The following is a 25060-nucleotide window of genomic DNA, read 5'->3' on the forward strand; positions in this document are numbered from 1 at the left end:
ATATGCAGCATGAGCCGTACATCTTAAAATCTATTTGACAAACCTTTGAAGCATACTACAAGGCTGTTTGGTTTTACAAGTGCAGAAACCAAGATCTGGGAGGGTGACTGCCCAAAACGCAGCTGCTGCATGGCTGCCCCGGGATCCCCAAGGCCAAGCTCCAGGTGCAGGTACGAGGCATGACGTCACCGGTGGTGCCAGGCGGCGGCTCCGAGAGCTGCGGACGTGGGCTGGGCCGGAAGCGGTGCTGCTGGCGGCCCTCCTCGCTCCGCCCCACGCGAGCTGGTCGCTGAGTCGCCCAGGCCGCGGTCTGCGAAGCCGGAGTGGGGGGCGAGGCGCCGGCCGGCCCCGCCCCTCAGGCGGGTCCCACCCATCAAGGCAGCCCCACTCCTCCTGCCTTGGCGTGGCCGGGCGCGGCGCGAGGTGGGCGCTGCCGGTGAGTGCCAGTTCGTGACGGCCGGCTCGGTCCGCGCCTGGGTGGGGAGGCGGAGAATGGAAATGGGCTTATCGGCCATTACGTTCTATCTTGCCAGCGCCAGCAGCCCTGTAGCGGTGACAACGATGGACCCGGAGCCTCTGAGCCGTGCGGAGGGAGAAGCAGTAGGAGCCTCTGGAGCTGCGGCCGCCGCGACGTTCAGGGAATCGACTCGGCAGGTAGGTGGGGCCGGCGAGGGAGGTGGCGGCGCGGAGGCTGGGGCTAGGAGAGACTAGCCGAGAGGAGACAGCCCTCGTCCGCCGGCTGCCCTCTTTGGCCTGCCCGGTGTTGTGTTCCTCCGAGCAGGCCGCCCGCCGGAGGTGCGTTTCGGGGTTCGTCCTCACGGTATCCTCGCCTCTGCCCAAAGGCACCGGCTTGGGGCAAGGGGCGAACGCCTCGCCACAGCAGGGCGTCCCTCACCAACCCTTTCCGCTGGCAGCTCTGCGGACTGTGGGGGGGCTCCCGGGGGTGCTATTCCTGCTTGGGGTCTGCGAGCGAGGAACGAAGGCGTGGCTCCGAAAGGCTGTCCTTAGAGTAGCTGGAAGCCAGGTGACGGCGGCTTCAGACACTTCTCTGCCTCTCCTTGTGCAAGCGCCTGAGTTGTCTTGTTTGTGCCCTTTGGTTAGCTAATAGCAACTATGTGCTGAGCGTTTACAGGCTTTCTTTCACTTAATCCTGATAACTTCTGCATGATGTGGGCGTTATCCCCATTTCACTCGCGGGGTAACTAAGGCTCGGAGCTGCCCAATAGAAGCATAATGGGAGCCACATTTTCTAGTAGCCATTACTTAAAAAGTAAAAAGAAATTTTAATTTTTAATTGTATATTATTAATATTTTATTAACCTAATTTAACAAAAAACTTAAATATGTAATTAATGTGAAAGTTAACAATGAGATATTTTACGTTCTTTTTGGTACAAGGCTTAGGAATCCTGCGTGTGTTTTAGACCTACTGCACGTCTAAGTTTGGGCTATCCTCATTTTAAGGGAGCATTAGCCACATGTGGCTAGTGGTTACTGTGTTGGACAGCAGAAGTTTAGAGAGGTAAGGTCTGGAGGTTTGTTTTGTTTTCAGTTTGATAGCTTAAAGTAGTAGTTTAGGGGAGCCTAACTGGCTCAGCTGGTGGAGCATCCAACTCCATCTCAAGATGGTGAGTTCAAGCCCCACTTTGGGTGTGGAGCCTACTTTAAGAAAAATAATAAAGTGTCCCTTTATTAAAAAAAAATTAAATAAGGGGCGCCTGGGTGGCTCGGTCGGTTAAGCGTCTGACTTCGGCTCAGGTCATGATCTCGCGGTCCGTGAGTTGGAGCCCCGCGTCGGGCTCTGTGCTGACAGCTCGGAGCCTGGAGCCTGTTTCGGATTCTGTGTCTCCTTCTCTCTCTGCTCCTCCCCTGTTCATGCTCTGTCTCTCTCTGTCTCAAAAATAAATAAATAAACATTAAAAAAAATAAATAAATAAAGTAATAGTTTAGGAACTTTGGCCAAGTAAAACTAATGAAGAAATTGTTTCACCTGAAACTAGCTTATTAGTACAGTGTGGGCCATTAAGAACCTCGAGTTGCTCCTATGTAGAAATCTTTCCACCTTCAGTGGAAATGAAGCTTTTTGGGTAGCTTCAGTTTTGAGACTAACCACCACCTGAATGTAAGACATTTCCCCCAAACTACAGTTTCCTAGGGAATAGTGCGTGAATGCGAGTGTAGCTTCTTGTAGTATAGAACGTAGTTTGCGTGAACAAAAACTTTTCTCCATACTAGTTTTTATATGGAATTTCTTGTTTTTCTCCTACTTGAGAAGGAGAAAAGTCATCAGCAAGAAGGAATTCAGGGGCAACACTAATTGATTAGGGAGCCTCTTTTCATTTTCACTTGAGACCTGTTGCTGACAGGTACATGTGAACTGGACCTTGAAGTCTGTAGTGTTCAATATATTTTCATTTGGTTTTTCCTTCTGTTGTTATCATTGTTTTCATCACTGCTTCAAGCTTTGAATCACTCTAATAGCAAAGTAAACATACCTGTATTGATTTATCAGCTAAATATTGTTTGAAGAGAGGCTCTTTGTTTTTTGGTGTAGTGATATTATATTATTTTCAGATTCCTGGTTGAAACATAATAAATATCTAAACAGTAAAGGAGGCTGTTGAACAAAAAGTAGGAAGTCATAAGAATACCCCCATCGCCAGTATCTCACATTCACTTTCACCAAAAGTAAGTTTCTGTTGTGATCATTCCGAGATTTCCTATGCATATATCGTCTCTTCTGCATTAAACATAAATAGGTTCATACTATACAAACTGTTTTCTGACTTTCCCTTTTTTGCTCTCTCATTCACATTCCTGAAACAGAAACATCTCTGGGAACCCCAGATCTATGCCTTTGAGCATATTTAGAGCAAAGAGGCCCAAGTGGGGACTTGGGTGGAAGGAGAGCCTCCTGTCCTTGATCAGTTGTCTGAACTGAGAAATTCTAAATGCAGTGTAGGGAAAGGAGTAAGAAATAGGAGCTTGGCTCTGTGTTTAGAATTTCACCTCAAATCAGGCCATTCAGTACCTGTTGTGATATCCTATCAGGCAGGTTCTTTGACTAGACTTTTAACCAAAATCTGAGCCTCAATATTATTAAAGGAGTGAAAATTTTAGTGCTACACATTCATTTATGTAGCACCTCTGATACCAAGAACTTATGATGTGCTAGGAACTATCTAGTGAAGGATACACACTGTGCCTACTTCCATGTTGCTACCTAGTTGGGGACGGTGACACAGAATAAATTCCATGATGTGCAGTACATGTTTTAAAGAAGTTCTTGGTGCTATGAGACTGTATAAAAAGAAAATTGCCGTTAAAATCAGGCCCCGAGGAACTAGATAAGTAAATTTACAGTCTAGTCTGGTTAACTATAAAATGTGAATTGACAATGCATCTATTAATTTCCTGATGTTAGGAACCTCTTTTTTCGGATCTTTGGAATTTGTTAAAATGGAATTTGTATTATGGACTGTGAAATTTTTCTTACTAAGAGGTTTATTGTTTATCAGTAAAAAAGAAACATTTGCAAAATTCAGAGAATAACTTTCATTTATAATTGTTGGGAATTTTGCACCAGACTATTTTCATTTTCTGTTTGGTTTTACTCATCAATGCCTCCCTTCACTGTTCCCCCTTTCTTTTTCCCTAGAGGTTGGAATCACATGTCATAAACTGTCTTTCACAGGTTTTTTTACTTGCCACTCTTGTTCCTTAAGATGATGGGTTGACCAAACTATAGCCTATGGGCCAGATTCCCACTAGCCACTATATAAAGTTTTTTTGGAACACAGCTGTACCCATTTATTATGTATTGTCCATGGCTGCTTTCACAGAGTTGAGTAGCTGTGATAGAAGCCATATGGCCTGCAGAACCTAAAATATTTACCATCTGACCTTTACAGAAAAGGTTTGCTTATTCCTGTTTAAGAAGATAAACCTAAAACTTGGGTTTTATTGTATCAAAAATTAATATTAAATTTTTAAAAGGAAGCCATTAGATAAAAGTCTCTTTAATAAAAATCTTTATATGAAATGTTACTAGAGCAAATAAAATGCCATTTTTAATTCTATATTGTGTGTAGAGAATATTACTCAAAGTTTTGTTTAAACTTAACCTCGGTGTTGGAATGAAAAATAGGAATCATGTTTCAGCCTTCACCTTTGCAGGTTTTAAAAAATCTTTTGGAAGGAATATTGCCAAGAGTCACAGCTAATGGAGATAGTAGCTAAGTTTATACTAATTGTTATGAACCAGCCAGAATGTTTTGATGTATTCAAGTTGTCCAAGGAAGGAAGGTAAAGTAGTTGAGCCAATGAGAGATATGCCTTCTCCTTTGCCTTTATCTAAGAAAGGAAAAATTAAGCCGATGAGAAATTACCAGAGGGAGCAGTGAGAAGCTGCTTCTGCTCTAATGGGGGTGGAATGGGACATGGTGATGTGCTGTGAAAAGTCTCAGCTCTGTCTACCAACAGGGACTGTTGCTTTGGCATCAGATCCATCCAGATAGTGTGATGACTGGAGATATAACCCAACTCCTCTGACTTTCCCTTGCTTGTGAAGGGATCCGCAGAGCTGAGTAATGGTTCGGAAGGAAATATTGACATCAGAACACCTATAAACCAAATCTTATTTCAAGGGGAAAAATGAAATTGAGTAGGAATGGCTCACTGTGCCTAGGGACCAGGTAAACCTGGTGGACTATTTGTTGTCCATTTTGTTTGTGGACATAATAAATGGGCTGGTCTTCCTTTATTAAGGTCCAGGATTTGTTTGAACCTTCAAGACAGGGTAGGGAGAATTGTGGCTTTTGTTTTTTCAGGTTAATCCAAAGATAGCCCCTGCTCTCAAGATTTTCATGATCTCAGTTCACTGTACAGGAGTTGTAGATGCTGTCAGTGATGTCTTCGTGTGTCTTGGAGCAATGTATGTGTTCTTTGAGTTGGTTATAGCTGGATTCAGATCCTGGCTAATGACTAAACTTACCTTTGGGAAGTGAAGAACAGAGAGGCCATATATTTTTTCGAAGAAGGAACTTAGAGGATTAGAGAAAATAATGCAAAAGTAAAGTTACTTACATTTGTATAACTGGGCAGTTCTAGTCCACTATTTTTATCAGTATAATCCCATCTCTGCAACTGCAGTTCAAAGAATTTTCCTGTTGGTTGAACAACATTCATGGTTTTAAATTGTTTGGTCGTATATACAAGTGTAAGACTCCTTATAGAGGACGAAATTTTTGAACTCTGGACTATTCTACAGAATCCCACCAATGTGGACTCTAATCGTGGCAGTCCTGTAGTCCTATATCATTTTGTTTGTTTAGTCATAAAATTATATCAGTAATACATGAACATATTCTCATCACAAAACAAAGAAAACTACAAAAAAAGAATAACAGGCCCCCTTGACTACTCCCTTGCCTCAACCTCTGCCCCTGTCTTAGTACCTGTCCCTAGGAGTAACCACTTGCCAGATTTTTCTTCACAATTGCACTGGCCTTTTTGAAATATTCTAGTAAGGAGATGAAATAAAGCCTTTCTTAGGAGTTTAAACTTGAGGCAAGATGACAGTGAAAAACCTTGTCCTCTCCCACAATGTGCATTTACTCTGAGTTTGGAACATGGCTATATATGTGAGGTAAAATTAGTATTTCCCTGGAATGAAATTTGAGTGTAATGAGAATTCCATACACACTGTTATACTGAAATTTGTAAAATCCTTTTACTATCAGGAAAACTGTTGTCATCTATACATTATTGACTAAGAAATATGGAAATTTAGAGATAGAACACTTATGGCCTGTTTTCCAGATTTGGTTTACAAATGAATTTTATTTGGACTGCACAGTTTAAAATTTTTTTTCGGTTTGAATGTCTTCATGGGGGATGCTTTCAACCCAGGGTCTACCCTTCCCTATATAGTTTTGCTCACTTTTGGTACCAGTTGGCGTTAAAAAGCATTTTAATTAGGAACTTTTGGGTAAAGGAGAGATACAGAGTTAAGTTATACTAGTTTTGTTTTGCCCACACATAGCTAAGTCCAAATCCAGAGATGTAGAATTCTCTGCCATGAACTGTTATTTTGTTTTATGTCTCTACTGTATGTATATGTGCATCTATATGATTTTCCTTTGATATTGTACATTAATCCATAATTAGCATTATTCTTTAAATGAGTGAAGTCCAGAGTATCTTCACATATTATATAGCATTGGAATTGCTATGACTTGAAGTGCAGTGCTTGATTTCTTAGCTGTTGACTTCAAGAACGTTTATTGGTTAAGTTCTATTTTTTACCCTCAGTAGTGAGTGTGCATGTGTTTGCTTTATTATTCATTAAACTCCACATTTATGCTGACACTCTTGTGTGTATGTGACCTCTTTTAAAAAAACATTTAAGGATTGGTTTATGTTTCTTAATTCCCTACAATACAGCAACTAAGAATCTTTTCGCCATTTGAAAGATTAACCTCACTTGAAACTCATTATCTTATTATTGACATTAGATGAATAGTGAAAGAGGCTTTGAAAATGTAGAACTCGGAGTCATAGGAAAAAAGAAGAAAGTCCCGAGGAGAGTCATCCACTTTGTGAGTGGTGAAACAATGGAAGAATACAGCACAGATGAAGATGAAGTTGATGGCCTGGAGAAGAAAGACGTTTTGCCTACTGTTGACCCGGTAAGTTTGATACTTCTGTCAGTGGTTTTTAAAATTGATTTGTTTCCCCTTAAACATTGAATGGAAGGGGCCTTTTGAGGTTTAAATTAACTATATATTGATTATCAAATTATACATTATGATTTTGGTAGAAAATAGTATTTTTACAAATATGGATGGAAATATTTCCTGCATTTCAGTAGTCTGAAATCGTTTGAGTGTCAGAATTCTTTGTCAGTGTGGCTAGGTTTCTTTAAGAGTTATCTTACTAAAGAGTGTTTGAATTCCAGTCCCTTTGAATTAAGGACTATAATAGTTTCCACCTAAAACTTAGGATTTGTCAGTTCTTTTTTATATTGCCTCAAAGTTTAAGTAGAAGATGGGAGTGTACAGGGATGCCTGGGTGGCTCAGTTGGTTAAGCATCCGACTTCAGCTCAGGTCATGATCTCATGGTTCGTGGGTTCAAGCCTATGGCAGGCTCAGCGTCTGGAGCGCTGATAGCTCAGCGTCTGGAGCCTGCTTTGGATTCTGTGTCTTCCTCTCTTTCTGCCCCTTTCCAGCTTATGCTCGCTCGCTCTCTCTCTCTCTCTCTCTCTCTCTCAAAAATAAATAAACATTAAAAAAAATTAAAAAGAAAAGAACATGGGAGTGAATAGTTCTTAATTTTATGTGCCTTATCAGCTAAATTTAAGAATTTCTAAATTATACATGATGTACTATAAAATTATAGGACTAGCTGTACATTCTTAAAAAGGAGTGTTGTCCTTCTAAGTAGGTTTTTGAGAGTTTAGTTGATCAATATTTACTGACTTTCTAATGGGTTCTTTTTCAGGCACTGTTGATACAGCAATGGGTACATAAATTTCTATTACATGCTAGTGGGCAGACAGATAATAAATACATACTATAATTATTAGACTGAAAATTGCTATAAAGAAAATAAACCAGGATAGCAAGATAGATAATTATTAATTTGTATTTGATTTTAAAAATGTTATTACTAGTTTTTTATTAGATTCCACTCTTCATAAATTTTGGTTATTAAAAAAACATCAGATCCAGAGTCTCTACTATAGAATATATTCAAAGGACCGTGCAGTATACTCTGATGGCATTTCCAAATGCATGCAAAACATTGCAGAGGTGTTTTATGCAGTGGGAGAATTGTTGGAATAAGTGTTTTTTTGGCATTTAAATTAATTTGAAGGGGTGGGGTGCCTGGGTGGCTCAGTCAGTTAAGCGTCCAACTTCGGCTCAGGTCACGATCTCACTGTCCGTGAGTTCGAGCCCCACGTCAGTCTCCGGGCTGATGGCTCAGAGCCTGGAGCCTGCTTCCGATTCTGTGTCTCCTTCTCTCTCTGCCCCTCCCCCATTCATGCTCTGTCTCTCTCTGTCTCAAAAATAAATAAATGTTAAAAAAAAAAAATTAAAAAAAAATAATTTGAAGGGATTCTTATTTATATACATTGTGTATATATGTATGAATTTAATTTAATTTAATTTTTATGTTTATTTATTTTGAGAGAGAGAGAGCATGAGTGGGTAAGGAGCAGAGGGAAGGGGAGAGAGAATCTAAAGCAGGTTCCGTGCTGTCAGCATGGTGCCCAACGTGGGGCTCACAGACGGTGAGATAATGACCTGAGCTGAAATCAAGAGTTGGTCACTTAGCTGACTGAGCTGCCCAGGTTCCCCTTAAAAGTCATTGTCTCAAAAGTTGCTCTCTACTTACAAAGAAACTGATAATAAAAGCATTGCGTAGAAACGAATGCATTCTTACTACTTTCCTAAAGATTAACTCTTTTTTAAAAAAGCTTTATTGAAGTGTGCCTGTGTGGCACAGTCAGTTGAGTGTCCAGCTCTTGATTTCAGCTCAGATCATAATCCTGTGGTCATGGGATCAAGCCCCACATTGGGCTCCACACTGAGCGTGGAGCCTGCTTAAGATCTCTCCCTCCCTCCCTCCCTCCCTCCCTCTCTCTCTCCTCTCTCTCACTTTCTCTCCCTCTGCCCCTCAACCCTTACTCTCTCTCTCTCTCTCTCTCTAAAAAAAAAAAAGGAAATAAAAGCTTTATTGAAATACAGTTCACTTGGCTTACAATTCACTGATATAAAGTTACAGTGACCTGGCATTTATTTATTTATTTAAATGTTTTATTTATTTTTGAGAGGAAGTGCACAAACAGGGAAGGGGCAGAGAGACAGAGAGAGGATCTCAAGCAGGTTCCGTGTTGTCAGCATGGAGCTCAAACTTACAAAGCAAACCATGAGATTATGACCTGAGCCAAGATCAAGAGTTGGACACTTAATCAACGGAGCCACTGAGGTGCCCCAGGTCTTTGATCTATTTTGAGTTAATTTTTGTATATAGTTTGAGGTAAGGGTCTAACTTCATTATTTTGCATGTGGTTTTCCATTTTTCTCATTCTTTTCTCATTGTATGATCTTAGTATTCTTGTCAAATTTGATCATAGAATGTGGTTTTATTTCTAGACCCTCAGTTCTCCTCCACTGATATATGTATATATGTCTTTCCTTGTGCCAGTACCACACTGTCTGGGTTACTGTTGCCTTATAGCAAATTTTGAAGTTGAAGGCATTGAGACTTTCTACTTTGTCCTTTTTCTCCCAAGATTGTTTTGACTATTCTGGGCCCCTTTCAATTCCATATGAATTTTAGAATCAGCTTGTCAGTTTCTGCAAAGAAGTTAGCTAGGGATTATGTTGAATCTGTAGATAAATTTTAGAGCATTGATGTCTTAAGACTTTTGATTCATGAATCTTTAACTTCTTTAGATCTCCCTTAATTTTTTTCTATACTGTTTTGTAATTTTCAGAGTATAAGTTTTATACTTCATTCTTAAATTTATTTCTAAGTTTTTTTTGTTTTTTTTTTTTTTTTGATGCTACTGTAAGTGGAATTGTTTTCTTACAGTTTTCTTCTCTTCCAATCTGGATGCTTTTTATTTGATGTTCTTGCCTAATTACCCTAGCTAGAACCTGCATTACAATGTTGAATAGAAGTGCTGAGAAGTGGCCATTCTCATCTTGTTCTAAATCTTGCGTGAAACTGTTCCATCTTTTACAGTTAAATATGATGTAGCCATGAGTGTTCTGTAGATTCCCTTTATCAGTTTGAAGAACCTCCCTCTATTCTTAGGCTTTTTTTTTTAAAATCATGATGCAGCCTTAAATTTTGTAAAATGCTTTTTCTGCATCAATTGGGATGGTTTTGAGATTTTTGTTCTTTATTCTATTGGTATAGTGACATTAATTGATTTTTTGGATGCTAAACAAGCCTTACATTCTTAGGATAAAACCCACTTGATCATTGTATATAATTATTTTTATATGTTCCTGATTTGGTTTGCTGGTAATTACTGTGAATTTTTGCACCCATATTCATAGAAAATACAGGTCTGTAATTTTCTTGTAAGGTCTTTGTCTGGTTTTAGTACCAGAGTAATACTGGCCTCCTAAAATGAGTTGGGAACTGTTGCCACTCCTGGTTTTTTGGCGGGGGAGTAGGGGGGAAGAGTTTGTAAGAATTGGTATTCTTTTATTTTTTTTTAAGTTTATTTATTTATTTTGAGAGAAAGCAGGGAAGGGACAGGGAGAGAGGGAGAGAGAGAATCCCAAGCAGACTCTGTGCTGTCAGTGCAGAACCTGATGTGGGGCTCGATCTCATGAACTGTGAGATCATGACCTGAACCGAAATCGAGTCTGATGCTTAACTGACTGAGCCACCCAGGTGCCCCCAGAGTTGGTATTAATTCTCATTTAAATGTTTGGTAGACTTTGCCTGTGAAGCTGCCTAGGCTTTTCATCGTGTCTGGTTTTTTTGTTTTTGTTTTGTTTTTGTTTTTTTTAAAGTTTATTTATTTTGAGAGAGGGAAAGAGTGCAAGTGGGAGAGTGAGAGAGTGGCAGAGAGGAGGGGGAGGGAATTCCAAGCAGCTCCACTGACAGTGCAGAGGATGACTTGGGGCTTGATCCCATGAACTGTGGAGTCATGACCTGAGCCAAAATTAAGAGTTGGACGCTTAACCGACTAAGCCACCTGGGCACCCTGTGTATAGTTTTTTTTTTATTATTATTACAAAATTGTCTTCTTTCTTTTTAAGTCCATTGTGGCAGTTCTGTTTATTTCTTATAGGTAAGTTATCTAATTTGTTGTCATGCAGTTGTTCACAGTATTCCTTTATAGTTTTTTCTGTTTTTTTCATTTCTGATTCTAGTAATTTGGGTCTTCCTTTTTCTTGGTCAGTCTAGCAAAAGATTGATCAATTTTGTTGATCTTTTCCAAGAATGAGCATTTGGTTTCATTGATTTTCTCTTTTATTTTTTTTCTCCATTTCATTAGTTTTCACTCTGGTCTTTATTATTTCCTTCCATCTGCTTGCTGTAGGTCTAGTTTGCCCTACTTTCTCCAGTGTCTTGAGGTGGAAGGTTAGGTTATCTTCTTTCTTAATTAGCTATGAACTTCCCCTTCTAAAAAAAATTATTTTGGAGAGAATGTGTGAGCAGGGGAGAAGGGCAGAGGGAGAGAGAGACAGAATCTCAAGTAGGCTCCATGCTCAGCCTGGAGCCTGACACGGGGCTCAATCCCATGACCCTGGGATCATGACCTGAGCCAAAATCAAGAGTTGGTCATCCAACTGACTAAACCACCCAGGCGCCCCTGAAATTCCCTTTTGGAACTGTTTTAATTACATCTCATAAATTTTGTGTGTTACATCTTCATTTTCATTCATCTCAAAGTATTTTCTCTTTGACCTATTGGTTTTTTAAGAATATGTTATTTATTTCCCACATATTTCTTTTTTTTTTTAACTACTTTTTTTTTTAAGTTTATTTATTTTTGAGAGGGGGGAGACAGAGAGAGAGAGAAAGAGAAAGCATGCAGGAGGGTTAGAGGGAGAGAGGGAGGCAGAGAATCTGAAGCATGCTCTGTGCCATTAGCTGATTGTGGAGCTCGAATCCACTGACCATGAGGTCATGACCTGAGTTGAAATCAAGAGCCAGTTGCTTAGGGGCGCCTGGGTGGCGCAGTCGGTTAAGCGTCCGACTTCAGCCAGGTCACGATCTCGCGGTCTGTGAGTTCGAGCCCCGCGTCAGGCTCTGGGCTGATGGCTCAGAGCCTGGAGCCTGTTTCCGATTCTGTGTCTCCCTCTCTCTCTGTCCCTCCCCCGTTCATGCTCTGTCTCTCTCTGTCCCAAAAATAAATAAACGTTGAAAAAAAAAATTAAAAAAAAAAAAAAAAAGAGCCAGTTGCTTAACCCACTGAGTCACCTAGGCGCCTCTATTTCCCCCATGTTTCTTAAATTTTCACATTTTTTTTTCTTTCTTGATTTCTAATTTCACCCCCATGTGGTTGGAGAACATACATTGTATTCTTTCTCTCCTTTTAAACCTATGGAAGTTTGTTTTATGGATATCAGCATCTGGTCTGTCGTGGAGAATGTTCTGTACATACTTGAGAAAAATGTATATTCTGTTGTTGTTAGGTGGTGTGTTCTATAGATATGTTAGGTCTGGTTGGTTCATAATGTTTTTCAAGTCTTCAATTTCCTTGTTGATCTGCCTGATTGTCCTATTCATTATTCAAAATGGGGTGTTGTCTCCAGGTGTTATTGTTGAGTTGTCTATTCCCTTCATTTCTGTCAGTTTTTGTTGAGTCCCTCTTCTGAATTTTTCATTTTAGTTATTACACTTTTCAACTACAGAATTTCTATCTGGTTCTCATTAATAATTTTCATTTTTTTATTGATTTTGTCTTTTTTTAAAAAAAAATTTTTTTTTAACGTTGATTTATTTTTGAGACAGAGGGAGACAGAGCATGAACAGGGGAGGGGCAGAGAGAGAGGGAGACACAGAATCTGAAACAGGCTCCAGGCTCTGAGCTGTCAGCACAGAGCCCAACGCGGGGCTCGAACTCATGGACCATGAGATCATGACCTGAGCCAAAGTCAGACGCTTAACCGACCAAGCCACCCAGGCGCTCCTGATTTTGTCTTTTTGATGCAACATTGTTATTCCTTCCTTTATTTCTTTAATTATGGTTTCTGTTACTTTGATGTTTTTTCTGTTAAATCCAACATCTAGTCACTCATGGGTAGTTTCTGTTGCCTGCTTTTCTTCCTGTGTACAGAGTATACTTCTCTGTTTCTTTGCATGACTCTTAGTTTTTTGTTGGAAATTGTACATTTTAGATAACATATTGCAACAACTCTGGGTACTGCCCCTTGCCTTCTCCCTCTCCTCCCTCCCACCCAGTCTTATTATTTGCTTGTGTTTTTGTTTTGTTTTGTTCTGTTTAGTGACTGTTGGATTATTTTAGTGAAGTCTGTCTCCTCCCCATGTCCTGTTCTCTGCTACAAACTAGCTCCTAAAAAAAAAAAAAAAAAAAAAAAAAAATGGGGGGGTGCCTGGGTGGCTCAGTCGGTTGAGCGTCTGACTTCGGCTTAGGTCATGATCTCACAGCTCGTGAGTTCAAACCCCATGTCGGGCTCTGTGCTGACAGCTCAGAGCCTGGAGTCTGCTTCGGATTCTGTGTCTCCCTCTTCCGCTGTGCCCCTCCCTCATTCATGTTCTGTCTCTCTCTCAAGAATAAATAAAACATTTAAAAACATTAAAAAAAAAAAAAAACTAGCTGGCCTATAGTTTAGCCTGCATCTTTATAGACTCTAAGAACTTCCTCTCAATTACCTTTCACCATAATCTCTACTGATTTTGAGAGCACCCTTTGGGCTTGAACTTTTCCAGCTCTGTTGCAAATGAAGTCAGTTCCTTTGGGAAAAGATTAGGAACTATCTGTTTTATGGCTTATTCTCCTGGGCAAAATCTCTTAACCAGAGCTCTGAAGTTGGTGGTAGGGACAGTGGTGCATTTCTGAGTGACACATCTACTTTAAGAGCTGACTGCTTGGTGGAGGTGAGGAGCCTTAGATCTTTTTGGTTTTTTTCACTGCCTCATGAACTGGGCCTATCAGTGCCCCAATATTCTTAGTGGCACCATGCCCATGGTATAGCCTCCATTCCATGAATGGGGGCTGACAGAAGGAATCCCCTACCTGTCAACTGCATTTACGTGGAACTTAGTCTCAGTAATAGGTGGCTTGTGGGCAGGATCAGAAATGCTGATTGATGGCCTATCATGCAATATTTGTCCTTCTGAGACTGGCTTATTTTATTAGCATAATGTCCTCAGTTTCATCTAGGTTGTTGTATATGATAAGATTCCCTTCTTTTTTACGGTGAATTTTTCAATTATATGTATACACCACAATTTCTTTATCCATTCATTTGTCAGTGGACATTTAGGTGTTTCCACATCTTAGCTGTTATGAATAATGCTACAGTGAAGATGGGAGTGGAAATAACTCTTCAAGGTTCAGATTTCAGTTCTTTTGGGTAAATGCCAATATTGTAAATGGGAAAAACAGCAGGATAAAGAAAGTATGACAGTGTTGTAAAAAAACATACACACTTAGGAAAAGACTGAGAAAATATACTAAAATATTAATGATAATTATTTACAGGTAGTGGAAAAATGGGTGGCTTAGATGTTCTTTATATTTTGCCCCATTTTCTAAGTATTATACAGTAAATAAGCATTACTTTTGTAATCTAAAAATAAGTTGTTCAGTCCCAAAATTTGTATGGAACCACAAAAGACTCCCAATACCCAAAGTAATGTTGAAAAAGAAAACCAAAGCTGGAGGCATCAAATCCGAGACTTTAACCTGTATTACAAAGCTGTAATCATCAAGACAGTATGGTACTGGCACAACAACAGACATATAAATCAATGAAATAGAATAGGAAACCCAGAATGGACCCACAGATATATGGCCAATGAATCTTCAACAAAGCAGGAAAGAGTATCCAGTGGAAAAAAGACAGTCTCTTTAGTAAATGGTGCTAGGAGAACTGGACAGCAACATGCAGCAGAATGAATGTGGACCACTTTTACACCATACACAAAAGTAAATTCAAAATGGATGAAAGACCTAATTGTGAGACAGGAAAGCATCAAAATCCTAGAAGGGGAAAACAGGAAGCAACTGCTTTGACCTCGGCCACAGCAACTTATTACTTGACATGCCTCTGGAGGAGGCAAGGGAAATAAAAGCAAAAATGAACTATTGGGACCTCATCAAGATAAAAAGCTTTTGCACAGCTGGGGTGCCTGGGTGGCTCAGTCAGTTAAACGTCTGACTACAGCTCGGGTCATGATCTTATGGTTCGTGAGTTCGAGCCCCACATCAGGCTCTGGGCTGTGGAGCCTGCTTTGGATTCTGTGTCTCCCTCTGCTCCTCCCCTGCTCGCTCTCTCTCTCTCTCTCTCTCTCTCTCTCAGAAAATGAATAAAACACTAAAAAAAAATCTAAAAAAACCAAAAAACTTCTGCACTGCAAAGGAAACAACAAAACTAAAAGGCAACTGACAGAATGGAAGAAGATATTTGCAAATGACATATCAGATAAAGGGTTGTATCCAAAATCTATAAAGAATTTATCGAACTCAACACCCAAAGAACAAATAATCCACTGAAGAAATGGGCAGAAGACATGAATAGACACTTTTTCCAAAGAAGACATCCAGATGGCTAACAGACACATGAAAAGATGCTCAACATCGCTCATACCAGGGAAATACAAATCAAAACCACAATGAGATATCACCTCACACCTGTCGGAGTGGCTAAAAATAACAATTCAGGAAACAACATGTTGGTGAGGATGTGGAGAAAGGGTAACCCTCTTTCACTGTTGGTGGGAATGCAAACTGGTACAGCCACTCTGGAAAACAGTATGGAGGTTCCTCAAAAAGTTAAAAATAGAATTACCCTACAACCCAGCAATTGCACTACTAGATATTTATCCAAAGGATACAAAAATGCTGATTCAAAAGGCTACATGAACCCCAATGTTTATAGGAGCACTATCAACAAATAGCCAAATTATGGAAAAAGCCCAAATGTCCGTTAACTGATGAATGGATAAAGAAGACGTGGTATATATATATACAATGGAATACCACTCAGTGATGAAAAAGAATGAAATCTTGCCATTTGCAACAATGTGGTTGGAACTGGAGGGTATTAAGCTAAGTGAAATAAGTCAGAGAAAGACATCACATGATTTCACTCATATGTGGAATTTGAGAATCTTAACAGATGAACATAGGGCAAGGGAAGGAAAAATAAGGTATAAACAGAGAGGGAGGCAAACCATAAGAGACTCCTAATAGAACAAACTGAGGGTTGATGGGGGTGGGGAAAATGGGTGATGGGCATTAAGGAAGGCACTTATTAGGATGAGTACTGGGTGTTATATGTAAGTGGTGAATCACTGGATTCTACTGAACCAAGACTACACTGAATGTTAACTAATTTGAGAATAAAAAACAAATAAAACATTTAAAAAATAATAAAAAATAAAAAATAAGTTTAGAAACCAAAAAGATAGCAAGTCTTAATAGTTCTCTATTAAGGAAGAGATGGATACTTTATTCAGGAGGAGATTGATACTTAAATTTTTGTAGAAAAAATGAATCAGCTTGAGTTTGCATCATAAACTGGAAGTCTTGAAGACCAAGATCTAGTCCATTTTACTTATTACTGGGATGGTGGTGGCGGTAGCGATGCTGGCAGTAGTGGCAAGGTTCCATTGTAGGCTCTTGAGTCATCTGTCCTTTTGATTCAGTGAGGTCAGTGTCTAAACAAAGAGCCCTATACGTTCATTCTGTATAATTGTGTGTGATGATAGATGTTATTCGGGGATCCTTATCTGGTTCCTCAGCTCTGGAGCAGGTTTGACTTTTTGGTAGTCACCAACCACATGGTTATTAGCAATTGTTCTCTCTAGAAACAACCACAGGAGAATTGGTCCACTTAGAAATACATGCTTTCCTTCAAAAGCCTGCTTAATCCCTTTCTAAGTAGTTTCTTGGCCCTATCATTATAATGTGTTATAGAAACTGGTTCCATTCCCTAGATTACTGCACTGTCCCATTTGTTGGAAGGACTATAAGGTAAACATGAAGGGGGGCCTGGGTGGCGCAGTTGGCTGAGCATCTGACTTCAGCTCAGGTCGTGATCTCGCAGTCTGTGAGTTCAAGCCCTGCGTCGGGCTCTGTGCTGACAGCTCAGAGCCTGGAGCCTGCTTCGAATTCTGTGTCTTCCTCTCTCTTCCCTTCCCCACTTGCTCTCTCTTTCTCTCTCTCTCTCTCTCTCAAAAATAAACATTAAAAAAAAAAAAGGTAAACATTAAGATGAGAGCATCTTAAATTTTTTTTTTTTTCAACGTTTTTTATTTTTATTTTTGGGACAGAGAGAGGCAGAGCATGAACGGGGGAGGGGCAGAGAGAGAGGGAGACACAGAATCGGAAACAGGCTCCAGGCTCCGAGCCATCAGCCCAGAGCCTGATGCGGGGCTCGAACTCACGGACCGCGAGATCGTGACCTGGCTGAAGTCGGACGCTCAACCGACTGCGCCACCCAGGCGCCCCAAGATGAGAGCATCTTAAACAGAGTCCCTAAAATAACCCTTATCCTCAAATAAGAGAGATGCTTCCTGCTCTGAATGTAGAAGATATACATATATTAGATTTGATTGAGGAAAACATAAATATACAGTATTTTCTTAGTTGAATTTATTTGCTTGGACACTCATTCTTGTGTAAATAGAAGTGGAGGAGCTAACTCACTTCTGTGTCTTTCCAAGAATCCTGTCACAGAAATTCGCTTACCTACTTTTCATGAGAAGATTGTTATATGTTTCCCCCTTTTTCTTTAGTTCGTCTACCCAGTTACAGATATTCCTGTGTTTGCTGTTTTAATACCCTTATAATCATGAACATATCTTAGCTAAGAATGTTATCTTTTTTCTCCTTCCTGGAAACAGTATTAAAATAATAATAATAATTGTTATTTGATTGATTGCTCTCTACTTCCTTTTGGTAAACAAAAATATTGGTATAGTGAAGCATGCTTATATCACTGATTTCATGCACAGAGGCAAACTGTCATCTGTGTGGCAACCTTCACAGAAGTATTCTGTGGGAAGTGCAGCATCAAGATTAACAATGGAATTGTACAATGTAGATTGCATTCTACCATTGGTCCTATAAATATACAGTCAGCTTGTCTTGGGCTATATGGTCTAGTCCCTTTATAACCTTTAAAGAAACAAAAACTCATCTTGTTGCTTATTGGTCATTTATTTTCCTGCCATTGAAAGTTCATTTGATATACCCTTATTCTGCTTCATTTATCTGAATCTTAATTTGCCTACTGTATCATAAAGTATGTTGTACTGTATGATTTTTTTTTTTTTTTTAATTTTTTTTTCCAACGTTTTTTATTTATTTTTGGGACAGAGAGAGACAGAGCATGAACGGGGGAGGGGCAGAGAGAGAGAGGGAGACACAGAATCGGAAACAGGCTCCAGGCTCCGAGCCATCAGCCCAGCGCCTGACGCGGGGCTCAGAGCCTGACGCGGGGCTCGAACTCACGGACCGTGAGATCGTGACCTGGCTGAAGTCGGACGCTTAACCGACTGCGCCACCCAGGCGCCCCAGTACTGTATGATTTAAAAAAATTTTTTGAATTAATTTATTTTTAAATTTACATCCAAGTTAGTTAGTATATAGTGCAACAGTGATTTCAGGAGTAGATTCCTTAATGGCCCTTACCCATTTAGCCCATCCCCCCTCCCACAACCCCTCCAGCAACCCTCTGTTTGTTCTCCATATTTAAGCATCTCTTATGTTTTGTCCCCCTTTCTGTTTTTATATTATTTTTGCTTCCCTTCCCTTATGTTCATCTGTTTTGTATCTTAAAGTCCTCATATGAGTGAAGCCATATGATATTTGTCTTTCTCGTACTGACTAATTTCGCTTAGCATAATATCCTCCAGTTCCAACCAGGTGGTTGCAAATGGCAAGATTTCATTCTTTTTCATTGCCAAGTAATACTCCATTGTATATGTGTATATCACATCTTCTTTATCCATTCATCCATCGATGGACATTCAGGCTCTTTCCATACTTTAGCTGTTGTTGATAGTGCTGCTATAAAAATTGGGGTGCATGTGCCCCTTCAAAACAGCATACCTGTATCCCTTGGATAAATACCTAGTAGTACAATTGCTCGGTCATAGGGTAGTTCTGTTTTTAATTTTTTTTTTTTTAATTTTTTTTTTTTAACGTTTATTTATTTTTGAGACAGGGAGAGACAGAACATGAATGGGGGAGGGTCAGAGAGAGAGGAAGACACAGAATCTGAAACAGGCTCCAGGCTCTGAGCTGTTAGCACAGAGCCCGACGTGGGGCTCAAACTCACAGACCGTGAGATCATGACCTGAGCCAGAGTCAGACGCTTAACCAACTGAGCCACACAGGCGCCCCTCTGTTTTTAATTTTTTGAGGAACCTCCATACTGTTTTCCAGAGTGACTTCACGAGTTTGCATTCCCATGTACTGTATGATTTCTTAAGGTCCCTTTCTATTTATTGCATCATCTCTCTGATACTGTGCTTATCAATAATAAAGACAACAAAACAGCAAGACAGGAGAAAGGCTATAGATTGTCAATTCATAAATAATCAAGACTATGACTTACCAACTCCATTTTTAGGGGCTGCTGCTTTTTTTGGTTATTCCATGGGTTTAAGGTGGTGGTAGTTAAATGGGTAAATATAAAATGTCTTTGTAGAATTCTGTCTATAAAACTTTTAAATTTTTAGTTGCATTGTAGTCTATAGTACTATTTATAGAATGTTTTATGTGCCAACCAAGTATTTGATTACTTCATTCTGGCCTAAATATACAGAATGAGTTTAGGTATGAATGTTGCTAACCTGACTTCTTGTTGCAGACAAAACTTACCTGGGGCCCCTACTTATGGTTTTACATGCTTCGAGCTGCCACATCAACCCTTTCAGGTACTACTTTTCTGTTTGAGTATTGTATAACTATTATAATATGCTCCAAAAACAGGAGCTTTCCCAAATGGGGTGTCTCCAAAGTGAAGGAGAAACAATAGGGAGGTAATTACTTTGCTTTCAGCAGTTAGCTAGCATTGGAAGATGTTAATCTAATCTTCAGCTCCTGGTTGTGGTTTTTTTTTTTTAAAGAACTGAAAAATGGCTTTATTATTTTATTTTATATTAATTTTTGTGTTTTTGAAACTTAGTTCTGTCAGCAGCTATTTTGCTATTTTGTTACATGATTTCCTACTGATACTGTTGTCATTCTGTCTGACTGCTTATTCTAGAGCCTGTAGTTACAATTCATTTATATTTTAATTTCATTAATATTTCATATCTTAAGTTGATCTGTAACTAAGTCATATTTGAAGGAAATGAATTATCACCTTATGACTTAATCATGCTAACTTTAAACATAGGTTTTAAATCATAAAGCTTTCCTCTGTTTCCAGTTTTAACTCCCTCATAGCTTCTGTCATTTTCTGCTTTTTACTAGAGCTAATTTTGAACAGTAATTCATACAAGAAACGTTTACTGAACACTTGATATACCTACACAGTGTGGTGTAATGAAAAGAACATGAGCTTTACATTCAGACCTGGATTACATTTTGGATGTGCTTCATCTGCCCTTCTGAGTCTAACCTTTCACAGTGCCTGGCATGTGGCAGGCACTCAGTGAGTGTTAGAGAACAAGCCCTTCCTCTCCTACAGCCTAATGGTGTCCCAACTCTCTAAGAGTATATGTTTTTCTTTAAAAAATAGACACATAATAGATAATTATAATACATGGTGATATGGGTTATAATTAGAGGTATAAGGAGAGTGTTGTTAGGAACCCAGAAGGAGCCACTGCTGCCTCTTGGGGAAATCAAGGAAGATACACAGAAGAGATGTATTAAGTGTTCATAATCTCCCTGAGGGCAGAGACTGTAACTTTTGTATTTTTACAGTGTCTTGCACATAGAAAATACTTAAGAAAAGTTTATGGAATTGTGTAAGTCATCTAACTTTTGTATCCTTAGTGTGTGACTTTCTTGGAGAGAAGATTGCATCTGTTTTGGGCATCAGCACCCCTAAATACCAATATGCCATTGATGAGTATTACCGGATGAAGAAGGAGGTGTGTCTCCTTTTTACATTTTTTTCATTCAGTTCGGTTTACTGTGGACTTCATGGGTTGTATAATGAGCATATATATCGTCCTTAGCTGCCCAAAAGAGAGCTCCCTTAGGATAGGCATTTCATTCTAGCGTTATTAATTTATCAACTTAGATATTTTTAATTTATGTATTTTTTAATACTGAAATTTCTCTAGGATCTTGGTGTGAAACTAAGCTAGATTTCATTGTGCTAGGTGTTATGTGAGGTGTTATTTAATCTTCATACATCTCTCTTTGGATTATTTTTCCAATTTTAAGATGAGCAAATAAGACTTAGTCTCTATACTTAGGATATATAGACGTGGAGGGTTAGGTGCACAGAAAATTACAAGTATTAGAAATGTGTAAGTGCCAGTTGTTAAGGCACAAAGAGGTGAAGCAATTTTGTCTGCAAATGTAGTGAGGTCTTAGGGTGGGGGTAAAATGGGTTGAGCCTTAAGGAATGAGAAAAGTTTAGCTCTCAAGAGCATGGGCTGAAGAACCAAAGGGTCTGAATTCGAGTTTTGACTGTGCCACTTCTAACTTTGTAACCTTGAGCAAGATGCTTAACGTCTGTAAAGCCTCAGTTTCTTTTTTTTTTAATTTTTAAAAATGTTTATTGATGTTTTGAGAGAGGAAAACAGAGTGTGAGTGGGGGGAGGGGCAGAGAGAAGGAAACACAGAATCCGCGGCAGGTTCCAGGCTCTGAGCTGTCAGCACAGAGCCCAGTGCAAGCTCGAACTTGTGAACTGGGAGATCACAACTTGAGCCAAAGTCAGGCGCTTAACTGACTGAGCCACCCAGTTGCCCCATGTAAGCCTCAGTTTCTTCATCTTAATAATCAGAAGTGTGACATCCATGTTCAGGGTTGCTCTACAGATTAAATGAGTTAATATGTAAAATGCTTAGAAAAAGCACCCAGTGTATATAGATGAGCATGGGATAAATATTGGAATCTTTTATTATTTTCCTTCAAGCAAATGGGGACGGCAGCTCAGCTAAAGCTAGAATGTAGAGGCATGAAGAGAAGTCATGTATCTGGAGAAGTGGCAAGAATAGTACTTTGTCACTGGAGCAGAGTGCAACGGGAGAGTGCCTAAGGCAGCTTACTTTATATTTGTTATATGGTTTCAAAAATGTTTTATGAACACATGAGTGTTTTTAACACTACCAGCCTTGTTTACAGCCTCATTACCTCATCTGGACTATTAAAGAGTCCTAAGTGTTCTCTTTTTCTTGTTTTCTCTCAAGCAAGCTCTAGAGTGATCTTGACAGGTTACTTATTCTGTACTGACTACGCATATTGTGTTGACTGATACAATTGCCACTTCCTCCATGAATTTAGTAGTTCTGGAACTAGAAATTACTTACTGTCTAAATCTCTATAGTGCTTATTCCTTTCTGTCTTAATACTCTTTTTACATGTCTTAACTTCCCTCCTAGATTGTAAACTTCTTGAGGGCAGTGACTGCCTTATCTGTATACAAGCTGCTTACAGAAGCATTAACCATGTTATACCATTTAGTGAATAGACCACCCTATTCCACTGAATAGGCTGATATCCTATAATTGAAGTGATACAGTATTTAGCAATTAAAAAATTTTTTTTAATGTTTATTCTTGAGAGAGAGCATGAGTGGGGGAGGGGCAGAGAGAGAGAGGGAGACACAGAATCTGAAGCAGGCTGCAGGCTCTGAGCTGTCAGCACAGAGCCTGATGCAGGGCTCGAACTCATGAACCACGAGACCTGACCTCAGCTGAAGTCAGACACTTCTTCAGCTGGCTGAACCACCCAGGCGCCTCTAGCAATTTTTTAATTTAGATTAGAATCTGAAAAGATATAGCCTTTGTCAAAGTTAATTCAGGTCCCATCTAAGGGAAGCAGTGCTGTACCGTGTTTTAAAAATAACATCACTTTCTTTAAAATGTCATATAATAGTTTCCATTTCAGTTTGGGAACAGGGGACAGGGAGGTAAGTCTTGTCTTAATTTGACCAAACTGAATTGGACATGACACTAATGTTTTAGTTTAAAAAAAACAAACGCACAAGTAGTTGAAAGCAGGGGAACAAATATTTCTTCTGGGCATTTACATTTCAACAATTCTTGATATTTCCTCTTTTTAGGAAGAAGAAGAAGAAGAAGAAAACAGGATGTCTGAAGAAGCAGAAAGACAGTACCAGCAGAGTAAACTGCAAGCTGATTCCATTGTCCAGACGGATCAACCAGAAACAGGGGCATCCAGTTCATTTGTGAATCTCAATTTTGAAATGGAGGCAGACTGTGAAGTAATTATGGAAAACAAACAAAATCCAGTCTCTGTCCCACCGTAGAATGAAATGACTATCAACCTTCAAACTCTAGGGTTTTTATAATACCAGGAACTTTCACATTCTTTATTCAGTGGGACTTAATACAATTATTTATATTTTAAATTATTATCTGGAAAGGGAGAAATGTTTCTTTATTCTTAGGCTCTATCTAGCAAAAGCCAGATCTGAAATTTGGGCATTTATATTATGCTTTTACTGTATGTCAAATTAGTGCTTTGGTTTTAAAATATTCTTAAAAAAAATAAGGACATTCTAGAGCCGTAATTGCCAATTAAGAGTTAAATTATCAAACGTGTCTGTTATTTGTGTTTGTAAGAAAAAAATAGTTAAATTACTGATTAAGACTAATTGGAGCTGATCTTCCTGGTCTCAGATTAAAATGAGGACTTTCCCCCATAGATTTTCTCATGTTGTCTTACATTTATACATCTAACCATTAATTTCATACTAAGGATGGTTTACCGTGTGTAATAAAAGGAGCAAGACAAAAGCACTTTGATTTTTCTTTCCTTGAGAATATTTTATGAAAAGATGATAACACCAATTTTAAGATGGGTTTACTTTTTTTAATGCAGGTTACTACTTAATCTTTTTCTTTTTCAGTACTCAAATAACTAGCTTTGAAAATTATGTTAAAAACACTAGTTATGGGATGAATTTATTAACGTGTTTGTATTCCAAGTGGTAACACCTAGTGATTATCCACATGGCATCCTGGTTTTGTCACTCAGTGGACCCTGAATGCTTCCTATGGGATAAGTCCTTGCAGGGAGGTGGGTGGAGTAAGGGACAGATGAAGACTTAACCCTTCAGGGGTCCACTGTTGAATATTGTATAAGGTGCCATGGTAGCATAGTGGTGACTGGTTATTACCTCTTCAAAGTAACAACAGTAAAGTGGACAATTTACTTAACCCAGGTATGGTCATCTCTCTAGAGTCCGCTGTGCTATTGGCAAAACTTACAAAAGTATAATATGAAACTGATTTTGAAAATATTCCTAAGTATGTGCTCATAATCTTACAGATATATGTATGACTGATTTATAACTAAATGTGGGTAAGGAAGAATGTGTGGAGTATTTCAGAAACGCTGCTCTTAAAAGCTTTTTCACAAACTTAAAGCTTTCAGAGATTAATGGTTGTTCAAAACAGCATTAAGCTTTCAGTCTTAAATATTTTTATATAAAATATGGCTTCAGAGAAACTCTAACATAGGGTACAGTGGGCCTGTTAAGGAAATCTTTTATCAGTGAACACGAACATCTGGCCATTAAGTTCTTCAACTAAAATTTGAAGGATTTAGGAAAGATAATTTTTCATCTGGAATCTTCAGTTACAAGGATTTGTGGTATGGTACTTCATGGTATATGATGGTAATTTTTTGGTCATGGGTGTAAACTCTTTAATTTAGTACTTAAAGGATTAATCTTCAGATTATGTAATTAATGTCACCATAAATTTTAGTTTACCAGTAACGCTAAAATATGTTAACCTGACCTCCTCCAATTTCTTTTAAACTTCATTTGAGATAGGACCTCTAACTCAGATATTTATTGGTTTATCCAGTGAAGGCATGCATATCTAAAGATGATCTCAATCTTCTCTCTTGAAAGGCACTAGATCTGAAAGTTTACCTAGAAACTCTTCTGATTGTAGTAGAAGGAAGATGAATTATGAAGGTTTTGTTTCTTAAATTTCACTTTCTCTACTTGTCCAACAGTGGCCAGTTTGTAATGTTTATATAGTTATTCACTGTGCCTTAAATTTTTATACTTTACTTATGCAAACTATAAAATTTCCCAGAAATGCATTAAATGGTTTTGTCTTATTTTTAAGCCTCTTTCACTTTTCCTTCCTTTTCAACTCTTTTTATAATTACTATTTCCTTTGGATCATAGTTCATGGTATTTTGCCCTCTTCTAATCTTT

At 38.9% G+C, this 25060-nt stretch overlaps 1 protein-coding gene across 3 annotated transcripts; it reads left to right on the forward strand.

The window, feature by feature from the left end:
* The first annotated feature begins 326 nt into the window (after positions 1 to 326).
* FAM177A1 (family with sequence similarity 177 member A1) lies at positions 327 to 24960 on the forward strand. Of its 3 annotated transcripts, XM_078448327.2 has the most exons (6): positions 327 to 436; positions 534 to 654; positions 6516 to 6689; positions 19546 to 19612; positions 20682 to 20779; positions 22925 to 24960. In XM_078448327.2, exons 2-6 carry the CDS (start codon positions 562 to 564, stop codon positions 23129 to 23131), a joined length of 639 nt encoding a protein of 212 aa, XP_078304453.2. In that variant the 5' UTR covers positions 327 to 436; positions 534 to 561; the 3' UTR covers positions 23132 to 24960. The 3 variants fall into 3 exon arrangements, with proteins under 3 accessions (XP_078304453.2, XP_060475482.3, XP_078304454.2); XM_060619499.3 differs by lacking the exon at positions 327 to 436 and having other exon boundaries at positions 444 to 654; XM_078448328.2 differs by lacking the exons at positions 327 to 436; positions 534 to 654 and adding an exon at positions 2578 to 2688.
* Positions 24961 to 25060: the final 100 nt, after the last annotated feature.

Source organism: Panthera onca, chromosome B3 (genome assembly GCF_046562875.1).
Source record: "Panthera onca isolate mPanOnc1 chromosome B3, mPanOnc1 haplotype 2, whole genome shotgun sequence".
Taxonomy (NCBI): Eukaryota; Metazoa; Chordata; class Mammalia; order Carnivora; family Felidae; genus Panthera; species Panthera onca.